The sequence below is a fragment of the Melopsittacus undulatus genome, chromosome 1, assembly GCF_012275295.1.
Source record: "Melopsittacus undulatus isolate bMelUnd1 chromosome 1, bMelUnd1.mat.Z, whole genome shotgun sequence".
Taxonomy (NCBI): Eukaryota; Metazoa; Chordata; class Aves; order Psittaciformes; family Psittaculidae; genus Melopsittacus; species Melopsittacus undulatus.
Genome location: NC_047527.1, coordinates 80986376 through 81007320, shown reverse-complemented (window position 1 = coordinate 81007320; position 20945 = coordinate 80986376). Strand labels below are relative to the sequence as shown.

The 20945-nt window shown below is 34.1% G+C and overlaps 1 protein-coding gene across 2 annotated transcripts in view; it reads left to right on the top strand.

The window, feature by feature from the left end:
- The window catches only part of LOC101875109 (cadherin-9), a 64087-nt gene that overhangs the window by 26670 nt on the left and 16472 nt on the right, over nt 1-20945 (top strand). Inside the window, exons 3-5 of one of the 2 annotated variants that reach the window (XM_005149946.4) lie at nt 14041-14160; nt 15773-15940; nt 20106-20293. In XM_005149946.4, the coding sequence (XP_005150003.2) occupies nt 14041-14160; nt 15773-15940; nt 20106-20293 (476 nt within the window). The remainder of the gene's footprint in view (nt 1-14040; nt 14161-15772; nt 15941-20105; nt 20294-20945) is intronic. The other variant, XM_031049658.2, reaches the window with a different exon arrangement.

Here is a 20945-nt window from a genome sequence, read left to right as displayed (position 1 = left end):
AACATTTTTAACCTGATGGAATGCAAAAGCTGTAAAATATAATCTTGACCACACTAAAGAGCAGGTGGATTTGAAGCATTGCCTATTCTGATATAGTTATATTTTAGCAATACTATAGGAAGAAACCAGATAAGCTAAATACATATTATGCATCTTGAGAATAATATTTTTATTTCTTTTTCATGTAGAAGGAAAAGTACAGCCCTGTTCGCACTTAAAATGTACTCATTTAATCTTCAAGGCTTACACGAATAGAAGGTACAATCCAAGATTTTTTCAAAGTGAAAGAAGATGGCTGAAAAAAACACAACATAAAATTAATTAAAAAATAACCCTATGCCTCATTATGAAAACAACTTTTCTCAGGGTATAAATCCTGAAAAATTAAGAATCCTAATAAATTAAGAATCCTAATAAATCCTAATAAATTAAGAAATTTTTTAAAAGGGAAGTTAGCAATGAGATGTCCTTTGGAGTTCCATCCCTTCAACACCTGATTCAATATTCTCCTGTACTTGCCTTGTTAATTTTAATGAGCAAGACTTATTATTTTTTCTCATTAAATATCTTTAGCATGCAGATGAGGAGTATTTCACAACATACTTTTAATATTTAAATTGATTCTGTTACGATAAAGGATTATGCCTAATTTAGCACTCATTTCATTATACTCAATGGCTACTTTCTAGATTTATGGATCCAACCAGAGCCACCTCCTGATTCAGAATTTCTTCATGACAAGATTTGTATAATGTATAAGGATAGGTGCCCATATTTTAAATGTTTAAATATAAAATTTTTCATTTCTTCATTATTTTTATGACTATATAGTGAGAATAAAGGAGTTATTCTTTAGCTGAATGGTGAAGTTTGATAGAAGGACATTACACATTAAATGTATATATATGTATGACCATTTTCTACTCAGGAATACAGGATTACAGCATGCCTAAGCATGCTTTGTGTTTAAAAGCTACTCTAAATTATAAAGATATATATTTATATATATAAAATACATAAACAGAAAGAAAAAAACTAATTGCAGCAAACCACACAGGATAATACACATTACTAAAACCAATTTATTAGCTTGCTGTTGTCTGTGAGTGCAGTGGAATATGCTAAACATAAATTACACAATGGTTGTGTCAGAAGTTCCATTATCATTGTTCACTATTTATATAGTATCTCTTAAGAATCTGTAAGCATCACCAATACTACTGGGTTTAAGGCTGCATTCTGGTATTTATCTTTAGTTACATCACATTTTCAGCATCAGAATCATAAACACATATTTGTCATTTGGTATAGAAAACTCTTAAAAGAGCAAATAGGAACAAATTGGCTTTATGGTAAATGGAAGGAAGGAAGGAAGGAAGGAAGGAAGGAAGGAAGAAAAGAAAGAAAGAGAAAGAAAAAGAAAGAAAGAAAGAAAGAAAGAAAGAAAGAAAGAAAGAAAGAAAGAAAGAAAGAAAGAAAGAAAGAAAGAAAGAAAGAAAGAAAGAAAGAAAGAAAGAAAGAAAGAAAGAAAGAAAGAAAGAAAGAAAGAAAGAAAGAAAGAAAGAAAGAAAGAAAGAAAGAAAGAAAGAAAGAAAGAAAGAAAGAAAGAAAGAAAGAAAGAAAGAAAGAAAGAAAGAAAGAAAGAAAGAAAGAAAGAAAGAAAGAAAAACTGAATCAAATGCAGTAACCATCACATTTTCTATTTTGGAATTTGCTTATGTCAGTAAGCATTAATCTACAGATGTGTGTAAAAGACTAAATGGAGACAGCTCTCATCTTTCATATTTCAGCAGGAAATAATTATATTTTCTTCCTGCATGTTTTCCCTGTTTTCAGATGTTTATTAAAAAAAAAAAAAAAAGCTAAGAGTGACTGTCTTGACTTTGCCATGAAAGCAAAGCTTATGAAAACTACTTTTTTGACTTACACAATTTCGGAATGCCAATTGCTAACATATACTCTATTTTAAAATTAATTTTTGAATTAGCTTTAAGGGAAAGATAAATTTCAAATAAATATTTTATCCACAAACTCGTATTTTACATTCTGCAGTTAAAATGCAGTATCAGAATTCCTTTTAGTCAAACTAAGCATGATAGCAGAAATTCTGCAGCTAGAATACTTCTAACGATTTTATTTCAGTTTGTCACCCTAACTAAAGAATTTCAAAATCTTTATAACAGTCAGAATCTGCATATGGTTCTCTTTTTAAAATGTAACATATTTAGCCTTTTAATATTTATACTTAATTATTTTAATACAAATATTTATAATGAAAAAAATCGCTTACAACAAAAAGATGAAAACACAAAATAAGAGTTCAGTGCCTCATAGTAGTTTCTTAAAATAAAACATCAAGGTGAAAACGGCAAAAGCTTCTTTTTGTTTAACAGTTTAAAATGTAAAACTATTTTTTTCAAAAATTTGGGGTATTTTAGGGTTTTGTCAGTTTTGGACATGCGTTCTGTTAAATAATGCATAGCATTTTTATTTATAATAGGCTTGCTACATTTTTATTAGAAAAGTATATGGAATGCTTTATAAAATATTTGTGTTTGGCACGAGGCAAATCTTCTTCAGAAGAATATGAATGGATAATTTAAAATCTTGTATTCCCAGTTTAAGTAACAAAACAAAACCAAAACAAAACAGCCAATGCAACAGACTAGGTCATATTTTTTTTTTCCCGTAAATTATTCTATCATTTCTTTATAGTAACGTGTATAATAGGGCAGCATATTTTGGCTCTTCAAGAAACAGAATGAAACCATCCTCAGAGGAAAATCTGTGAGTTTGCAACACTCCCAAATATTTATGAGATATCAAGAAACAAATAATCATGCATTCTGATCCAAATGAAAAGCAGTAGTTTCCTTTTAGTGTCCAAACAAGCAATATAGCTGATTTTTGACAATAACATTTTTTGATTATTATAATTGTACAGCTCTATTCAACATCCAAACATAGCATATGGAATCAAAAGTAAACATTAATTTGTATATTATTTTTTCTCCTCCAGAGCTTTGTTAATTTTTATCTTTACATAAATCATTTTAAATATTAGTGATACTACAATATTCCTTGTTACTGACTGAGGAAAGTAACTTAAAAAATATAATACAAGTAATCACATAAAGCTAGTATGCATATATTATGTATACATATTTGTGAAGGCAAAGATAAAACTTTAATAAAGAAGTAAGATTTATAAAATTTGGGAAATTTCTCATACATTATCAGAAATACCATAGTTTCCTCAAAGTTTATGCAGAACATATTAATCTCACAATTGAAAAAAACTGAGACTGCACGCTCAGAAAAATGAGGGACAAAAATTAACCTTAACAAGATTCAAAGCAGTGCTTCTGAAGAATTTAAATCATTCACAAATTTAAGCTTTGCAGAAGCTTTTTAGCATTTCAGATAAGCAGACCTCATGTTACAGCCAAAAGGAGTGACACTCATCTTTTGCTATCTCTGCTCCTAGTTGTGCTGTTTCATGCCTTAACCACTGTCGCTCTGAACTGCAAAGAGAAAAGTTTAAGGACCTAAATAATTAGAAAAAAAAAATGTATTGTACAAGTCAGTGTTCTTTTTTTCACTATTTTTGTTCCCTATGTCAGATCATATGAGGTTAGATTCCAGAACTGGGGTTAGGGTAGTGACAGGAGCATGCAAAGTATAGCAAGTAAATGCAGGAGAGATTTCATCCAGCAGTATCTAACCTCAGCTAAAAATTTGCTTGAAACACTAATTTTTCTTCAGCTACAAAATCCTCATATATTCTAAACAGGACTTTTCAGTCTTTCTTGTCTTTTTTTTTTTTTTTTTGGGGGGGGGTAGGTGTGGCACTGGAGAGGAGAAGACACCACAAGTCTTAAACCAGACTTGTCTATTAACCCCCATTTACTCTTGATGCTAGAGAAAAAAAAAAAAAAACAAAAAAACACAGGATTTTCTAGAAGTGGTGTTGGCAAGTAAAGGTAGCACTTGCTGTAAACACAGGAAGGTATCATTAATTGCCATATATCTGTCCTGTGGGAACTGAGCCCCTACCAACTCACTGTTAGAAGTCTGTAATCTCTTCTGAGCTCCCATAAACCTCCATTTGCTCACCCTTCTTGAGGTTCTGGTCTGAAATGTTTCTTGTAGGGAGAAATAAGGTGACAGCAGTTCAAATGTTACAACTAGTAAACATGACAGGTTACATTTAAGGTGACCACAAATTCATTTCATCTCTGTATGTCTCATTTTTCCCACTAATTACTGGGAGATTAGGACAGCTTTACTCCATACATATGTTGAAATGTGTTCAGCTATAGCAGCAATGGACATCACAGCACCTTTGGGCAGGTAGTCTTCCTGCCAAGTGGAATTTTCAGACCCAAGCTATGTTACATGTGGCTCCCCTTTACATCTCTCTGAAATGATTAAATGGAATGCTGTCTCTCTGGCTACTTTATTGTGACAAATTTATTATTTCCTATGACCTCTGTACAGTCCAAACAAAAAAAAACAAACAAAAGAACTGGAGCCTGGACCTCTCCCGACCAAAGCTTGAAATTAACATTTAAAGTTCCTATATCATATTTACACTAAAAATTGTTTGTTGTATGTATTTTCCTTCCTTTTGTAGATTTTCAGCTGTAACATTATAATCACTAAACAAAAGTGTAATGGGCCTGGTTTCTTTACTTAGTACTTTTGCTCATACTGCCATGCGGTACAATGGAATATATTCTGCATTGTTGGAGATGCTGTCCTCCTGGTAGGATGTTAAACCAAGGTCCTTTCATCTTTTATGGCTTCGCACCTATCACTGACATTCTGAAAATAGCAAGGAACATCCATGCTGCTTCAGCCAGTATACATATCTCTTCATACAAACATGCACCCTTCAGTAGAAATATTTTACAATTCACACCCATGTGCAACCTATTTTCAGAGCCACTGTACATATTGAGTCCCTATGCATGATGTGACTTTACAGGCACATGTTTTTTTCCCTTGAGAGCTCTTGAAGCTACCAGCATAATTTTGTTTCTTTTAGACAAGCTACACTATAAGAGATGCAATGAGTCCCCTCTCACACTTTTGTGACCATATTGAGGCTGTGGCAATTGAACTGCTGGTACAAAGGACTGGAATAAACAGGATTAATTTACGTTATAAATATTAGGAACACCTGTGTCTTTATCAGAAGGAGCATTTGAAATAGAGGCATACATGTGTTACATCCTTTATTAGAACTAAAACGTAGTAGTAGTAGTAGTACAACCTTGCTCTTAAAGTGATAAAGTTATCATCTCTATATCATGCAATTGCACAAGATCCTTTCCTGACAGCATGTAGTTAAACCACTTGTTTAATTTTAGGTGCCTGAAAAAAAATCCTTTTCTTCATTTAAATGATATTTGAGTATGGGATTTCTCAAATGTAGGCTGGGAAGAGTGAATACACAGATCTAAGTCAGGAATTGTAATTAGCTGTATATAAGTTAAATCTGCTTGAGAACTGGTTATATGTAGCCATAAAATACATCTACAAATTATATTGGGAAGTATTATTTCTATTTTTTTTTTTTTTTATTCTGGTAAAACAAAACACATCTGGAATGCTTATTTAGTCTAATCTTCTGAAGATATAAGCTTTTCAGTTTTAAAAAACACAGGAAGCTTTCTCAATGTCTGAATACATGTTTTAGTGGTTAATGTTAGGCAGCTGAGTGTAAAATGTTAGGTTTATATTTTTAAATCATTCAAACAAACACATGAGTGCATCTGTTTTTAAAGTGAAACATAAAGGCAGATTAGTTTGAGGTTTGTTTGGGGGATTTTACCATAAGACTTTATAACTTCTAGGTTTTTCCAGTATGTGTAAGTGATACACAACAGATTTCAGTGTACATAAAGATGTTTTGACATAATTTTCAGTCTTCCAAAGAGGCAACAGTTTCATGAAATGAATCAATTTATCACAAAACAAAGGTCCTGACTCCTACATCTTTGTTTTTCCCGTGTACCACATTTCATGAGTTATCCTTCTCCACCTCTATCCCTCAGTTTTAGTAAGCTACTGAAAAATGAAAGTTTTGTCTCATGTAAATCTGAATAATTAGGACTATTTCTATTACAACGGATTTAGCAGTAGCATACGGCCAGCCTAAGAGTAGTAAGGTCAGGAAAGGAACATTGCTCCCCCAAAAGAAGTCCACTGTTCTCCCTAAAAGAGACCATCAAATGGCTCTCTATTGAAGTGCAAAGACTATGAGTGCCCAGAATGGATAGACTATTGTTAAATAAGAAAATTTCTCACTTAAAATGTGCCCATACATATATATGTATATACAGTAGATATATATGTTTATATATATTGCAAAAATAAAAGGTAACATTCCTTTTAATTAGATAATGAAAATAGGTGTAAGAATTGATAATATGTTTCTGGCAAGATAGAAGATTAATTACAGAAATGGCAGTTGCTGCATGTGTGGTTTTCATTGATCAATTAACATTTCAGCTCAAATTCTATTATGCATCACCATTTTTACTTCTTGACAATCGCATAGTAAGTTTGGAAATTTTGTGTATCATACACAGCCTTCACAAAGTTCAGAAAAAGAAGGTAAGAAAAGTCTTATCCTGAATTATCTTGTCTAACTCCTAATTATTTGAAAACTACTTCATTTTATTCCCACTGAAACAAATTTATATTTTACTAAGTACATGGAACAAGATAACTTACACCATTTCTCATGGTAATCACCGTATTTCTCTTAATACCTTAATAAATTCACATCTGCAAGTTTTCACAATGATAGAAATATTGATGTGCATTGGAAACTCAATGTTTAGCCCTAAATTATCAGGCAATTATTAAAAAGTATTTATTTTTAAGCTTCTTTTTTTTGCTCTTAAGTGAAACCTTTAGAGATTGTATAGAGGACCTCAAGTAGCTACTTTTGAGAAAAGGGCAAAGCACAAAACTTCATTTAACAGCACCCTGAAAGTTGCGATGAAATAACATCCTTATGATTATTTCATTACTTTAGAAACTAAAAATTATAAATAGAAATGAAAACTTGGTTGGAATTGTTTGCTATGAATTGAGATATTTAATCAATAGATAACCATGTCGCAGCCTTTACAAACTTCTCTTACCAGTGTCAATGGGGACAAGTTTTTCCTAAGTTTATAAAAAAGAGCTAAAAGGTTTTTCCCTCTTTTGGAGTATTCAAGAAATTAAGATTGGGCAAAGGGTCAAGATCACCAGCTCTCATCTTTATAAAGAAAAAAAGTGGTAGAGTTCCTGTGACTGACCTGCCGTGAATGGCAGCTGTTAGTCCATAAAACTGGCCTAATTCCAAATACTCCTTAAAAGCATTGTAGCCAGTAAAAGGGTAACCAAGGTAATTAACTGCCATATTACGGTGTTATTTCTTGTTCCTTCAGCATACTGGTTTCATTAACAACTAATTCTAGTCAGTACAACTTTATTATATGCATAAAAACTCCAGGCCCAGAAACATGTTACTGGTGAGTTTCATAGCTATTTTGAATAGAAATGTTGAGGATCATTTTGCAATTAATTCTTTCCAGTTTTTGTTTTCATTTCTTTTTTTTAAATAGACTGCAGAAAATTGCTCTTCCTAAAAGAAGTTTTCTAATTTTAAGTATTTACACCATGTTGAACAAAATGAAGATTTCTAAACTGAAGTTCATTTATGATAGATGGCAGATCATTTTATACTGTAGCTCTTTAGTCACTAAGAAGCACAATGTAAAACCTAGTTAACATTAACACTTGAAAAAGTCTGACTCCTTTTTCCTCTGTCCCAGCTATGCCATTTGACATCACCAGTGTTGTATCAGAAGTGACTTTCTATATAGTGAGGAAGTGAAAAAGAGCTTCCCAAAAGAATAAACATACACAGAGTTGTTCACTTACCAATACTTCAAAGTACTTCTCATTCTTCTTGTTATTTCTCACTTGTTATTGCATCCATAATGCTTTTCAAATTCTCACACAGAGCACCTGATGCACTTCACAATTACAATTGCTGCCAAAAAAAAACTAAAGTTACCATGTCAAGGTCTTGAACAGCTTGAAGGCCAGGGCTTGAGATTTCATTCAGCTATAGACATTCTTTCCTACTTCAGTTTCAGACATTATGTTACAATGGTGTATGCATTGTTATTACTGGCAATAACCTCCACCCCAAGAAGCATTTCGTGCAGATTAAAGACAGAGTAGTTCAGTTACATTTCATCTTTCTATGTGGTGAGACAATCATTAACACATACTTACTTCTTCAATGCAAGATCTAATAACACAATCTAAAATGTGACATAATCTTGTCATAAAAAAGGAAGCATTGGACAAAACCTCAAAACACCAAAGCACAACACACATAAGAAATCATCAGAATTATTTCCAGTACCCATCTACAGGAGACAAGGTCCTTTCCAACCCTAACTATTCTATGACTCTATGATTCTAGACCAGTCATTATGTGAGACTATATACAACCAAAAACAAGAGACAGCATGTTTTCAAGTTAAATTAAGTTTCACCACATATCTATATAGCAGACTATTAAAAATCATCAGTTTTATATAATGTGATTTATAAGCTATTACATCTCCTGTTTTATGCCACCTTTTTCTGTCCTACATTTTTTCTTCTTTTTTTTTTTTAAATAAATTTCAATATATATGGCTGAACTGCATTCTAAGCACCTTCTTATTTTTCCAGTGTTATTGCTTCCTTGAGTTAGGTTTCTTTATCAAATTGTGTTTATATACAAAAAAGGAAACTTCACCTTGCAGTTCCCTATTCCTTAAGCTTTCTACATCAAAACATAATAGTCATATCTCAACCTTATGTAGCCCTACTCTTTGCATTGAAAGCAGTTTGAAATTATATAGTTCAACTTATTCAGTAATGAGATCCTGGTTGGTGAGTTTTACATATTCCTAAGTATTTCAGGCTTAGGTAGTGCCATGTGACTTCTCCTAAATTCAGAATTTCTCCAGTTTATCTTCCAGGCATAGATTCCCATCCAGAGAGAAAAACCTGCTCTCAAAAGCAAAAGCGGTTTAATAGCTCTCAGAATTTCTGAAAATCACTTAAACTTTCACTCATGTCGGCAGCAGGGCCACCTCCATAGTATCTCCATGTGAAAATAATCCTTGGAGCCATGCTGTCTGAGCTGTCTGTCCACTTATCTTCCTTAGGCTTTTAGCCAACAGAATTTTTAATTTTGCCTCCAGAGGTTTTCCAGAGCTCTCCCAAATCTTTTCATCTTGTAAAAGTAATCCACTTCTAAAATCTTCTCTCGATGAACAAATTTGATGAATGGCAGATTGTCATTATGCTTGAAAACAGGAAACAAGCTCAAGAGCTTCTCCTTTAGGGAGATAAAGTCCTTCCTACCTCTCCACTTACCCCAGCTGGCCTTCTATTTCTGAAAACAAAACAGCCTTTCTGCTTTGAGTGGAGCCGTCTCTTAAATTGAGCTAGATATACATACATACACACAAGTTCTCTGTAAAAATTAGAACTTTTCAATAATTGCCAATTTTGACAGAAGTTGACTTGAGAAAAAATGGAAAGGAAGCTGTTTGGTAGTGTAAAAAGCATCCTGTTTCAGCATTTCTGATTTTTTTTTTAAATTTCTGAGTTACTTCTTGAAAACTTTATATGACAAGGCCAAAGTCTAAACCAAGCATTTTTCTTAAAAATCAAAATTTTGAATTGATCTTAAATCCTACTTTTATAAAAATATGTCAAAATCAAGCTCAAAATGCATTTTTAAGTTACAGACATCCCTTTGGAAAAGAAATTTCAGGGTTCTGAATGATATTTAAATCACTATATGTCATTTTTCATCCAGCATTCATGGTGGAATCTTGAAACATACAGTGCTAACAACATAATCTGCTCATTTTCTTCACCCAAGATGGAGATTATTGTTCAAAATGAAGGTTACAGAAAAAGTTTTCAGTAAAAGCAGCATTTTCAAAAAGACACAGATATAATCTTCTGTCAGAAGCTGTTCCAATTCATGTTAGCTAAAGTAGTCAAGTAAGAACATGAGTTGCATGCTGAAGAGTATGACTTTAAATTAAAAGGTAGCAAAATGTACACCTTGATCTCTTCTAGCAGAAGACCTCTTTTCCTCTGTAGGCTATTTACTTCAGCTTTGCAATGCACTCTGATACCATGCTTTAAGACCTAATTAGAACAGAGGGACTCTTTCAGAGACTGAATTTCACACACACACACACAAAAAGTATTTTAAACACAATTCAGAGAAGAGCTCTTATTTCAAATTCTTTTTCAAATTTATGGCTCACTCCTCATGATTTCTGGAAATCTGTGTTAGCAGGACTCAGTTCTGACACTGAGTTACACTGTCCCAGATATGGAATGATGTTCTTTCTAATTCAGCTTTCCTTTTTTGACTCTACATTCTTACGTGCACACACATGCATACATACTCACACATACAGGCACACATACAAAGACACTACTTGCACAGATTTAGTCTAGTTGTCTTCTCTCAAGTTATCTTCACAATCATGATTCTGTATTTTTCTACCCTTACATTAGGACTCTATTCACCATGAATGTGTTGTCAAAATGCTTAAGCTTCCTGACACAAATGTACATCTAAGCAAACAAACAAAAAAAACGCAAACCAACCACAAAACCAGACCACAAAACCAAACAAGTCCACTACCCCTGATGTTTCAGCACTCATGAAGCTTGGAAAATTCAGTGCTTTCAGCAAACTGCTGTTTCTTGATTATTATATATAGATATAGGGAAAATATTTGAGAGACAAACAAGTCAGTCCCAATGCTATGTGAAAGAAGTGTTGAGAATTCATCTAAACAAAGACCAAAAATAACCTCAAAACAAAATGTAAAAGAAAAAAAGTTAGACATATATTTTGAAAACTCTGAGATTCAGTTCACATTTTGAGATGGGATAGGCTTGCTAGGTAAGCTTGAAGTTCACTTTCTTGTGTGATATTTTCACTCCTTAGACTGCTATTGTACTCACTGCCACATTTTCTCTGTCATCTTTCACACCAGTTTGCTTGTGTGGTATATTAGATCTTGATTTGCTGTCAGAGGCCCACCCTACTGCTCTCTCACTCTCCCTCCTCAACTGGACAAGTGAAGAAAATAAGAAGGAAAAACTTATGAACTGAAATAAAGACAGGGGTATCATCAAATACCATCAGGGGCAAAACAGTCTTGACTTGGGAAAATTAATTGAATTTATTGCCCATTAAAATAGAGTTGGATTGTGAGAAACAAATAGAGAAAGTAAAACACCTTCTCCCTACCCACAATTCTCTCCAAGTTCTACTTCATTCCTTCTCATGTTAGCAACTGTGGAAGTATCTCAGAAAAATTCTAGTTTCTAACATATTATCCTGATTTGTATTTTAAAATATGCTGACTTCTGCTGACTAATATGGGGTAAAGGCTGCTTGTGAGGCAATCTAGCCTATAAATAAACAAATGAAAAAAAATGCACCCAGATTCTGTGGGTACTATTCAGATTCAGGTGGGTATGAGGATAAGGCATAGTTGTCTTTAATGTTAAAGATCCAATTATTACCAATTATTTCATTATTCATTACTGAATTTCTTTGTTTTGCTGCCTTTTCAGACCCCAAAAGCTAACAGAAGTTTCTTTCCTCATAAGAAAAAAGGCTGCACAAACATTGCCTATTGTCCATGAGGATCCTATCCTATAATACAGCAGACTGTTGGCAGAGAAGAGAGTGAACTGCATGCTGACAATAAATTTTCTGAGTATATACTTCTTAATCGCTTTCATGATTGTACTATTAGTTTATTAGGCAGCAGTAGCTGTTATAAAACTATTTTTTCACCACTCTACAAATTCTGACAAATAAAACATCAAAAATTTGTAAATTATAATAAGATCTCATTCTATATAAGATCCACTTGAATTATCTGGTAGTAACCTCCAAAGTTTCTGTAGGGTTACAGCTTCTGTGCTCTCCTCAGGAATCATTATCATATGGCACCTGAAACTCAGGAAACAAAGATACACATTCCGATGTATACTTTCTTTTAAATCAAACCAATATATCAGGAAAAGAAAATGTGCATTCAGAATTGTTACAACCACACTGAAACATCTGTGTCAGCCCAAAGAAAGTGCCTACGTCAGGAGGCCACAGCAATAAGTTTTCCTGATGAAAATATTTTGAGGGTTTTTGGGGGGGAGGAGGGGATAGGCACATCAGTTTCCCTTGATTCTTAACTTTTAGATGATACAGTGGCACATAGTGTAAGCATGATTCTACTGATGACTTCTATGTTTTTTTTAGGATAGGAAATGACATTGACTCCCTTTTCCCTATTAGCCTTGAAGAGACATGGGATTTAGTTTATTAGCTTTTTTGAAAGCAGATAGGACTCATAGAACATTACATTACTCAAGAAACAGTCTTAATTCTTTTGTCCATATAAGCAGTTCTGCCAGATGCTGTTAGTGATAGGTTGTTCTTAAAGATTCATTTATTCAGGATTTTCTTTACATCTCAGCTTGCCACGCAGATGACCTTCAATTGTTTAACCTGGCAAAAATTTAGATCGCTGATGGCAAAAATCCTCTTCAGATTTTGATGAATTGTGACAAAGCATTTCTACAACTTTGTTCTGCTGGTTTATTGTAGAGAAAGAAGTAATCTTCCCCTCTTGTCATGCTGTTCAGATAATCTATAATGTTTGGAATCATTACTATTATGTAGGTAAAACTATTATGTGTAAAGGGGTATTATGTACTGTGAGAAAATAGATGCATCTAATAGGACCTAATAGTAATGTGAGCTTTCATAAATCTATTTTGATTCTCTGGGTTTCTACTTTCCCCAGTGCCTGTGTGACAGGAGAGATTATTCACTTTAGTTCCATTAGTCACAGGTAAATTAATATCTTCTAAACTTACAGTCAATACATACTTGATTGCAAGTTATCTGAGTGAACTTCAATCTAGAGGCATGTAAACGAAGAAAAAAAAAAGAATAGGAAATTATATCACTTAAGCGGACAGTGCTCACTAGACCTTTGTCTTATAAGGAAAATATGACATAAAACGTAAAACATAAAAAATACCCAGCCAAAAACAGAATGAAGAGCTTCTCAGTCAGCCTTCTGACCTTGGCAAGAAGCTGAAGAACATTTACCTTTCTAGCTATTGGGCTGCTTGTGTTTATCCATACAGGCTCTAGATTGTGTTAGCAAAAAGTATCCTGACATTTTTAAAATTGCTTAGAAAGAAAAGCTTGTGAGGAACAGTTTCATCCTTTCATATGTTTTACAAGGAAGTCTTTACAGAAGCTTTTATTTGCTTCTAATCCATAAACTATACCAAATGTATTGGCTCACAATGCTGTTATTTCCATATAGCCTATATTATCCTCATTGTGACCACAGGACACGGTTGAGCCATTTTCATACAAAATAATTGAATGTTTATTTGCAATTATTTGCCAATAGAGGAGTAACCTTAATCAAAAGAGAAAAAGAAAATAAAATAAATTCCAGTATTTCTTATTGTAAAACCAAGCTATTTTTTTTTAAATCATCTTAAAAATTAGTTAGGATGAGGTAAAATATTTCTTCAGTCTGATTTCATATATTTGGGGATGGTCATCTAAGCAAAAAATGAGTATGGGGATATTTGCTTTAGTTTAATTTACTAGCAAGCCAAAGTTAAGAATCATAATGGTGCTTTCCACACAGCAGTTACCTATCTTAAAGTCAGTCCCTCCTGTGTACCTGAAGCTTGAATCTTAAGTGATAATGATTTAGTCACAGGGAAGAAGAGATTTTATTTTACTGTCTGCTTGGGTAGGATAACAATGGATTTGTCCACCAGTTGCTGTTCAATTTTTTGCTGAATTCGGTACTGAAACAGCAATATGTGGTTTCCAAAAAGTAGGTTACGTCATAAAATCTGCTGCTTCCTTTTTTTGCACCCATTTAGGTACATCTGTTATTCAAGTGACAGCCACAGATGCTGATGATGCCAACTATGGAAACAGTGCCAAAGTGGTGTACAGCATTCTCCAGGGACAGCCATATTTCTCAGTGGATCCAGAAACAGGTTAGCAATTCATTCAGTCTTACTTTTTGCAATGACAGAGGTGTGATGCATGGATCAAAACACTTTTCATTTGCTTTTAAATATTGGAACAGGTCTATGGTATATGGCTTGCAACAGAGCTGATACACATTTTCTAAATGAAAACTGAAATCACAATTAAAGTGTCAAAATAATATTATTTCAGAAGAAAAACTATTTTACTTAGCATGGTAGCATCTGGAAGATGACTGGTAAGTGTAAAAGTCAACAGTTCAGAAAGAGTGTAGGATATTGTAAAGGATACAAAGAGTCATGAAAGTATTTAAGATTATTTTACACCAATTTCTGGGAATTCCATCTGTTTCTCTTTAAGAAAACAGAAAGGGAGCTGGATAGTTTCAGAATGTAAGGCAAAAAAAAAAATCCCTGAAGGCAATTCAATTATTTCTAAAAGTTTGTGGTAGATTCTTGACCACTAAAAATTTTTAATTCAAGATGCTTTTTGAAACTGTACTCTGATCCCAACAGCTATTAGAAATGAAGCAAGAAGAATAAATGCTTTTAAATTGCAAGGCACGCCTGGAAGCGCTTTTCATTGTTGTGCAGGAAATCAGATAAGAAAAAGACACAAAGAAAAAAAAAACTTGTATGAATTTTGCTTATATATAATCCAAAATTTGGTCTCAAAAAAGAAACAACCACCACCACTCCTCCCCCCTCCAGATACCTAATCCTAAGGCACATAAGACTTAACAGGCATTGCATTAGGTTTTTCCTGCATTTTATCAAAATTCTTCAATTTCGCAAACCACCACACTTCTAAATAAAAAAAGTTCTTCTGGGCTCTGAATCCTGGGAGAATTTAGGTAATTTTTCTGTTCAGGGTATGGGATTTTTAGTTTTCTTACCTGAGTATCTTACTCTCTTTCACCAAATCACAGAATCACAGAATCCCAAGGGTTGGAAGGGACCTTAAAAGATCATCTAGTCCAACCCCCCTGCAAGAGCTTTGTCTCTTTGTCTCTTTGTCCCTTTGTCTGCAGAGCTTTGTGTGCTGTACAAGAGTTTGATACATTTAAATTACATTTATGAAACTCTTAAGATCAGCCACCCAAAAAAGGTTGTCTAACACTAATTTTACAGTCTTACCCAATTCTTTTATTATCTATAGCCCTAGAAGATTTACAGTGCCCATCACTGGGCATTAAAATATATGATCTATTGCAGTCCAAAAGAATTAATTTAGAGCATAAAAGAGTTCAGGCTGTGCTATAATATCAAAACCTCACCATGACTGGAAATTACATAATGCATTAAAAAAATAACTGGACACGATAGCTTAAAAAAATTAATTAATTCAACAAATATGTTTATATTTTTGTCATTAAAAGAATAACTAGATTGTTTTACCACATCACAAACAATGAATAATGTCTCTGTTACATTTAATTCCCTTTTTCTTAAAATCACATTATGTCAGCCATAGACTGAAAGGCTTATTTCAGTATACCTTGTGTTGATGGCTATGCATTAACATCTGTGCTTTTATTTACATCCATTTAAAACCACTGAAATTAAAGTGGCTGGTGCTTCTCCTACTTCACCTGTCTCTCCTTTTTCTCTTTTCTCCAAGGTGTAATCAAGACTGCTTTGCCAGACATGAGCAGAGAAAACAGGGAACAGTATCAAGTGGTCATCCAGGCCAAAGACATGGGAGGCCAGATGGGAGGACTATCAGGGACCACAACTGTGAACATCACGCTGACTGATGTCAATGATAATCCGCCTCGCTTCCCTCAGAGTATGGAGCATCTAATAGTTCTGTTGTTTTCCAAGAACCCCTCTAAAATCAGCTGTTTCACTGTCGCCACCTGGGATTTTTTTTCTCCCCTTTTTAAAAGTATAAATAGATTCATAAAATGGTTTGGGTTGGAAGGGACCTTAAAGATCATCTAATTCCAACACCCCTACTATGGGCAGGGACACCTTCTACGAGAACAGGTTGAACAAAGCCCCATCCAACCTGGCCTTAAACACTTCCAGGGATGCGGCATCCACTGCTTCTCTAGGCAACCTGCTCCAGTGTCTCATAACTCTCATATTAAAGAATTCCTTCCTAATGTCTAATCTAAATCTCTCCTCTTTCAGTTTGAAACCATCTCTTTTGTCCTATCACTACATTTTTGTGGCCCTCTCCTGGACTTGCTTGGGCAGATCCATATCCCTCTTGTGTTGGGGTCTTCAAAGCTGAACACAGTACTGCAAGTGGTGTCTCACAAGAGTAGTAGAGAGGGATAATCACCTCCCTGGACCTGCTGGCCATGCTCTTTTTAATGCAACCCAGGATACAGTTGGCTTTCTGGGATGCAAGCACACACTGCCAGCTCATGTTGAGCTTCCTGTCAACCAACAACCCCAAGTCCTTATCCTCAGGGCTGCTCTCAATTCAGTCTCTCCTCAGCCTGTATTTGTCCTTGGGATTGCCACAAACCAAGGGCAGGACCTTGAACTTGGCCATGCTGAACTGCATAAGGTTGGCATTGGACCACCTCTCAAGCCTGCCAAGGTCCCTCTGGACGTCATCCCTTCTCTTCAGGGTGTCAACTGCACCACGCATCTTGCACTAAATTCCACTGTGCACATTGCTGACAAAGATATGAAAGAGTGATGTTGACCCACTGCTATGTCTGTTTATGTGGCAGCATTATTAAGGCAAATGAAAATCCTCCACTTTTTTAATAGCAAAATATTTCTTAGAATGATAAACTTCCCATTCTTACTGTGCTTACAGGAATGTGAAATGTAACAGTAACTTAGGCTAACTTCAGGGACTTGAAAGCCTTTAGAAGAATTTAATTACAAAATGTAGAGTTTCATTTTTTGAGATAACTTTAGTTCAACCTTTTTAGGCAAGGAAATAGGTCAGCAAATTTTCTAAGGTACCACCTTGCGGACTTGATCATGTGTTGTTCTCTGCTGGAAGTCTAAGCATTTAGTTTAGCTACTTGTAATCTGTGTTCAGCTCTTGATGTTGAATGATTTTGATAATCTAGACCAGTTTGACACAATTAAGTTTTTTAAAAATATCTCTGTATAACAAAAAATGGCAATCAGAAAGCTGCACAATACAGAAAATGTCTCAGTAGCGTACTACGTAGTTTCATCCTAGGCCAGTCATTTAAATCCAATCCCAATTTATCTTAATTAGTGTCTTACAATCTTTTGATAGGCTACAGATAGAAGACATTTACAGCCTCACTTCAGTGCCTACTCGAAAAATGTCTACATTACAAAATTTGAATTGGTTGTGAACACTTATTAGGAACCTGACTGGCTCACTTTAGTGAGCAAACAGCTGATTTAGAAAACTCTCTCCTGGGCTTGAAGAAACTTGAAAAACACTTCAGTACCACAGCAATAAGTACACTCAGAATAGTAGATAAAGGTCAACCTAGAAGAGATTTTTAAAAATATGAGAAAACTCTGACAGTGTGGAAGAAAGGATTTTAGAAATTGCATATAACTTTTTTATCTCTGTTCATGACAACAGATTGCTTTTTAAAAAGAAAGGGTAGGGGAAGTACTGCAGTCCTCATAAAATATAACTTGAATTCACACTCAGAATTTACTTGCTGAAAATCACCTTCATATGGCAAACTCAAATAACAATTTTTACCTGCTTTCCTGTTTGACTTCAGGAGGGGATACTGCTTAAACACGTATAGCATGATATAGCCATAATATTTTGGCAAATAAGAATTCTTGAACCCAAATTAAAATGCAGTGTGGTGCATTGCATTATGAGCTTTGTTGCTGAATTAAATCTTCAACACTTCCTAGGAAATCAAGCATAAAGAAACATATGGAGGTTTTGATTTCTTTTTAGATTAGTTATGAAGAGGATCATACCTTCAAAGAGCTATCTAGTTTTGAAGGTTTGCGCTTTCCAAAAATAATTATCTTCCATTTTCTCTTATGTGAGGCAACAATAAGGGAAAATGTGGCCCAAGGCTGAGGGTGAATTGCAAATGCAAGCAACAGGATTTAATGTCAATGTACAGAAGAACTCAAGACTGATTTCTTGGAGGGACAGAAGAAAGCAAAATGGCAGTGGACTGTGAACTACTGGTTGTTCCAACGGCATTAAGAAGAAACAAATTTTCTGTTTTGCTTTGTTTCTTGAAAGGAATCTTGGATAGTTAAAAGTGGATTGCCTGAATTGTATTTAATGGCAACATAATAAAAATCTCACACATTTTGAATTCAATTGTAAGCTAAACCAGATTAACTATCTCGCATGCCAAAACTGTGTAGCATGCAAACAGCATCACAAAAATGAGGAATGATTTCAGATGTAAAAACACTAAAGATAGTTAGTTATCCTGGAATATGCCATAAGTAGTATGATTGAATCTGTTCTTATAGTATTTCTGCCTCACTGGCTGAGCCCTTGAATTTGAGAAAGCCTTCAAATTTATGATTTAGCTCCCAGGAATACTCACTTTCATCTTATTTTCAGCCTGGTTTAAAGGAATAATATGCATTTTAGTCTATGTGAATTGCAGCCAAACAGTCTACTGTTTTCATTTACAGCCTTGTAACAGCAAATTCAATTTAGCATCAAGCATTAGCTTCCATTTTGTTACACATCTATTTAAATGTAAGGTATTTAGAGTGACACTTTTGTACTTAGTCTGTACAATCGGAGATGGAAACTCCTTCTGAACTTAGAGGTTTGGTATAGTCCTTGAATTTAAAGGAAGCTTCAAGAGCTTGTAAGTGTCTTAAAAGAAAGCAAAGGACATGTAAATATAGGAAATAGGCTAGTTGCAAGAAAGACACTTGACTGTACCTCACTACAGGCCAAAACAACTTATACAGCTTCTTAGCAGACTCTTCAAACAAAGATAGTGAATTTTAACACATGCTACTTTTCAGACTCTTATAAGGTGTTTTTTCAATGTTACTAGTTCACTCAGTAAATTAATATTAATTTACAAAAGAAAACATCAGATTCTGGAATGTCACATGTAAAAATGCTGAACATATCAGCTGGGTTTTTTTTTTTTTACATTTTTCTTGGTAGTAAATAACTGAACGTATTGATTTAGAAACATTTGTGTCTTGCTAGTGATGAAAGCTCTTCATTGACTAGTTCTGGCTGGTCAAGAAGACTATTTGGTTAATATCTTTTCTGCAACAGCATGTCTTTAGATTTTTATTGCATTTGTCAGAAAATACGTATACATTCACTTTTTTTTTGTCTGTAATCAGATTTCTTTCTAGCTAACCCTTATTATAAAAACATTAAATGAAATCAACTATTGAAAGAGCACAAAAATTACATACAGGGTAAAATTAAAGAAAATCTGAGTGAATCTCTTGCAATTAACTATAGTGATTAACATGAATTGACATGAACATGTATCCACATGCTCTTTATCCTGACTCTTTAATATGTATTAACAATAATGGATGAATGAATTACTTTCACACAGAACACCTACAAATCTTGAATATACTTATTCAAAAGAATAAAAGAAAGCCTATTCTATTTTAGTCTCTTTCAAAAAAAAAATATCCTCACTGGTTTCTACAAATCTTGTGCCTGGAGAAAACAAAAAAAAAAATCTTGCTATTTATAAATATATATAGAAACATTTCTAGAAAACATATATACATATACAGTTAAATAATAAAGGTTAGAACTGGTGCCCCCCAACAACAACAACAAACCATTAAAAGCACAGTAGTAAAAGGCTTTGAAGAATCACTTAAAATTTTTGTGACAGTTTGTCAATCAACTCCAAACCCTGTTTTAAAGTTTAGTATGATGACTAAAAACATTTTTTAAAAAGTGTTTCAAACTTCAAGTTACTTTAAAAAAATCCAGGTGAAACAGAAAATGTTTTTTATTCAAATGACTATGCTTCTCAGAACAATAATACTTGATTTTGCTCTTCTAGGTACCTATCAGTTCAGCTCTCCTGAGTCTGCACCACCTGGGACTCTTCTTGGCAGAATTAAAGCCAATGACCCTGATGTGGGTGAAAATGCAGAGACTGAGTATAGCATCTCCAATGGGGATGGATCAGACATGTTTGATATCGTCACTGACAAGGACACACAGGAAGGGATCATAACTGTGAAAAAGGTTCATTTTTTTCTCCCTCTCTTTTATATGAACTTAGCTCTCCAGATGTTAGAGTTATTTTTCCCTTTCCAGGGGAAGGAAAGGTAGATCTCACAAGGGGTCAGGCTGCCAAGGAATTATTGTATTAGTTTTGTCCCTCTCTTTCTTCAGTATCTATTATTTTCAAGTCTCAAGGGAAATTTACTGGCATGTCACTTCACATAAAGCAATATTTCAGTTGCTACTGTCTGTTCAGTATATATACTGTCATACACAGTACTTCCAAATTAGGGCTGTGAAAACCTGGAGGAGTTCAGTGCGCAGTGGGGTTTGACAGCTGAATGCAGCTGTAAGGCTCACAAGGCTTGGAGGCTTGGCTGAATTTTGATGAACTTACACCTCCAAAGCTAAACTGTCCCTTTCTAATCTGTCCAACAGTCAGGTATCTCCAGTACCTAAATTCTGTCTTGGTTTAAGTCCAAGCTTAGTGAAACATAGTGTTACATATTATGTCAATGGAAGTCCCCAGAGTAAAGACACAGGCGGAAATTTAATTCAAAATACTATCTCTGACACATTTTTTGGTTTCATGTTAATGTTTAGACTGTTAAGCTCTGAACACTATTTTTGGTTCTATTCTTACTGAATGTATCAGTAATGATACATACATATA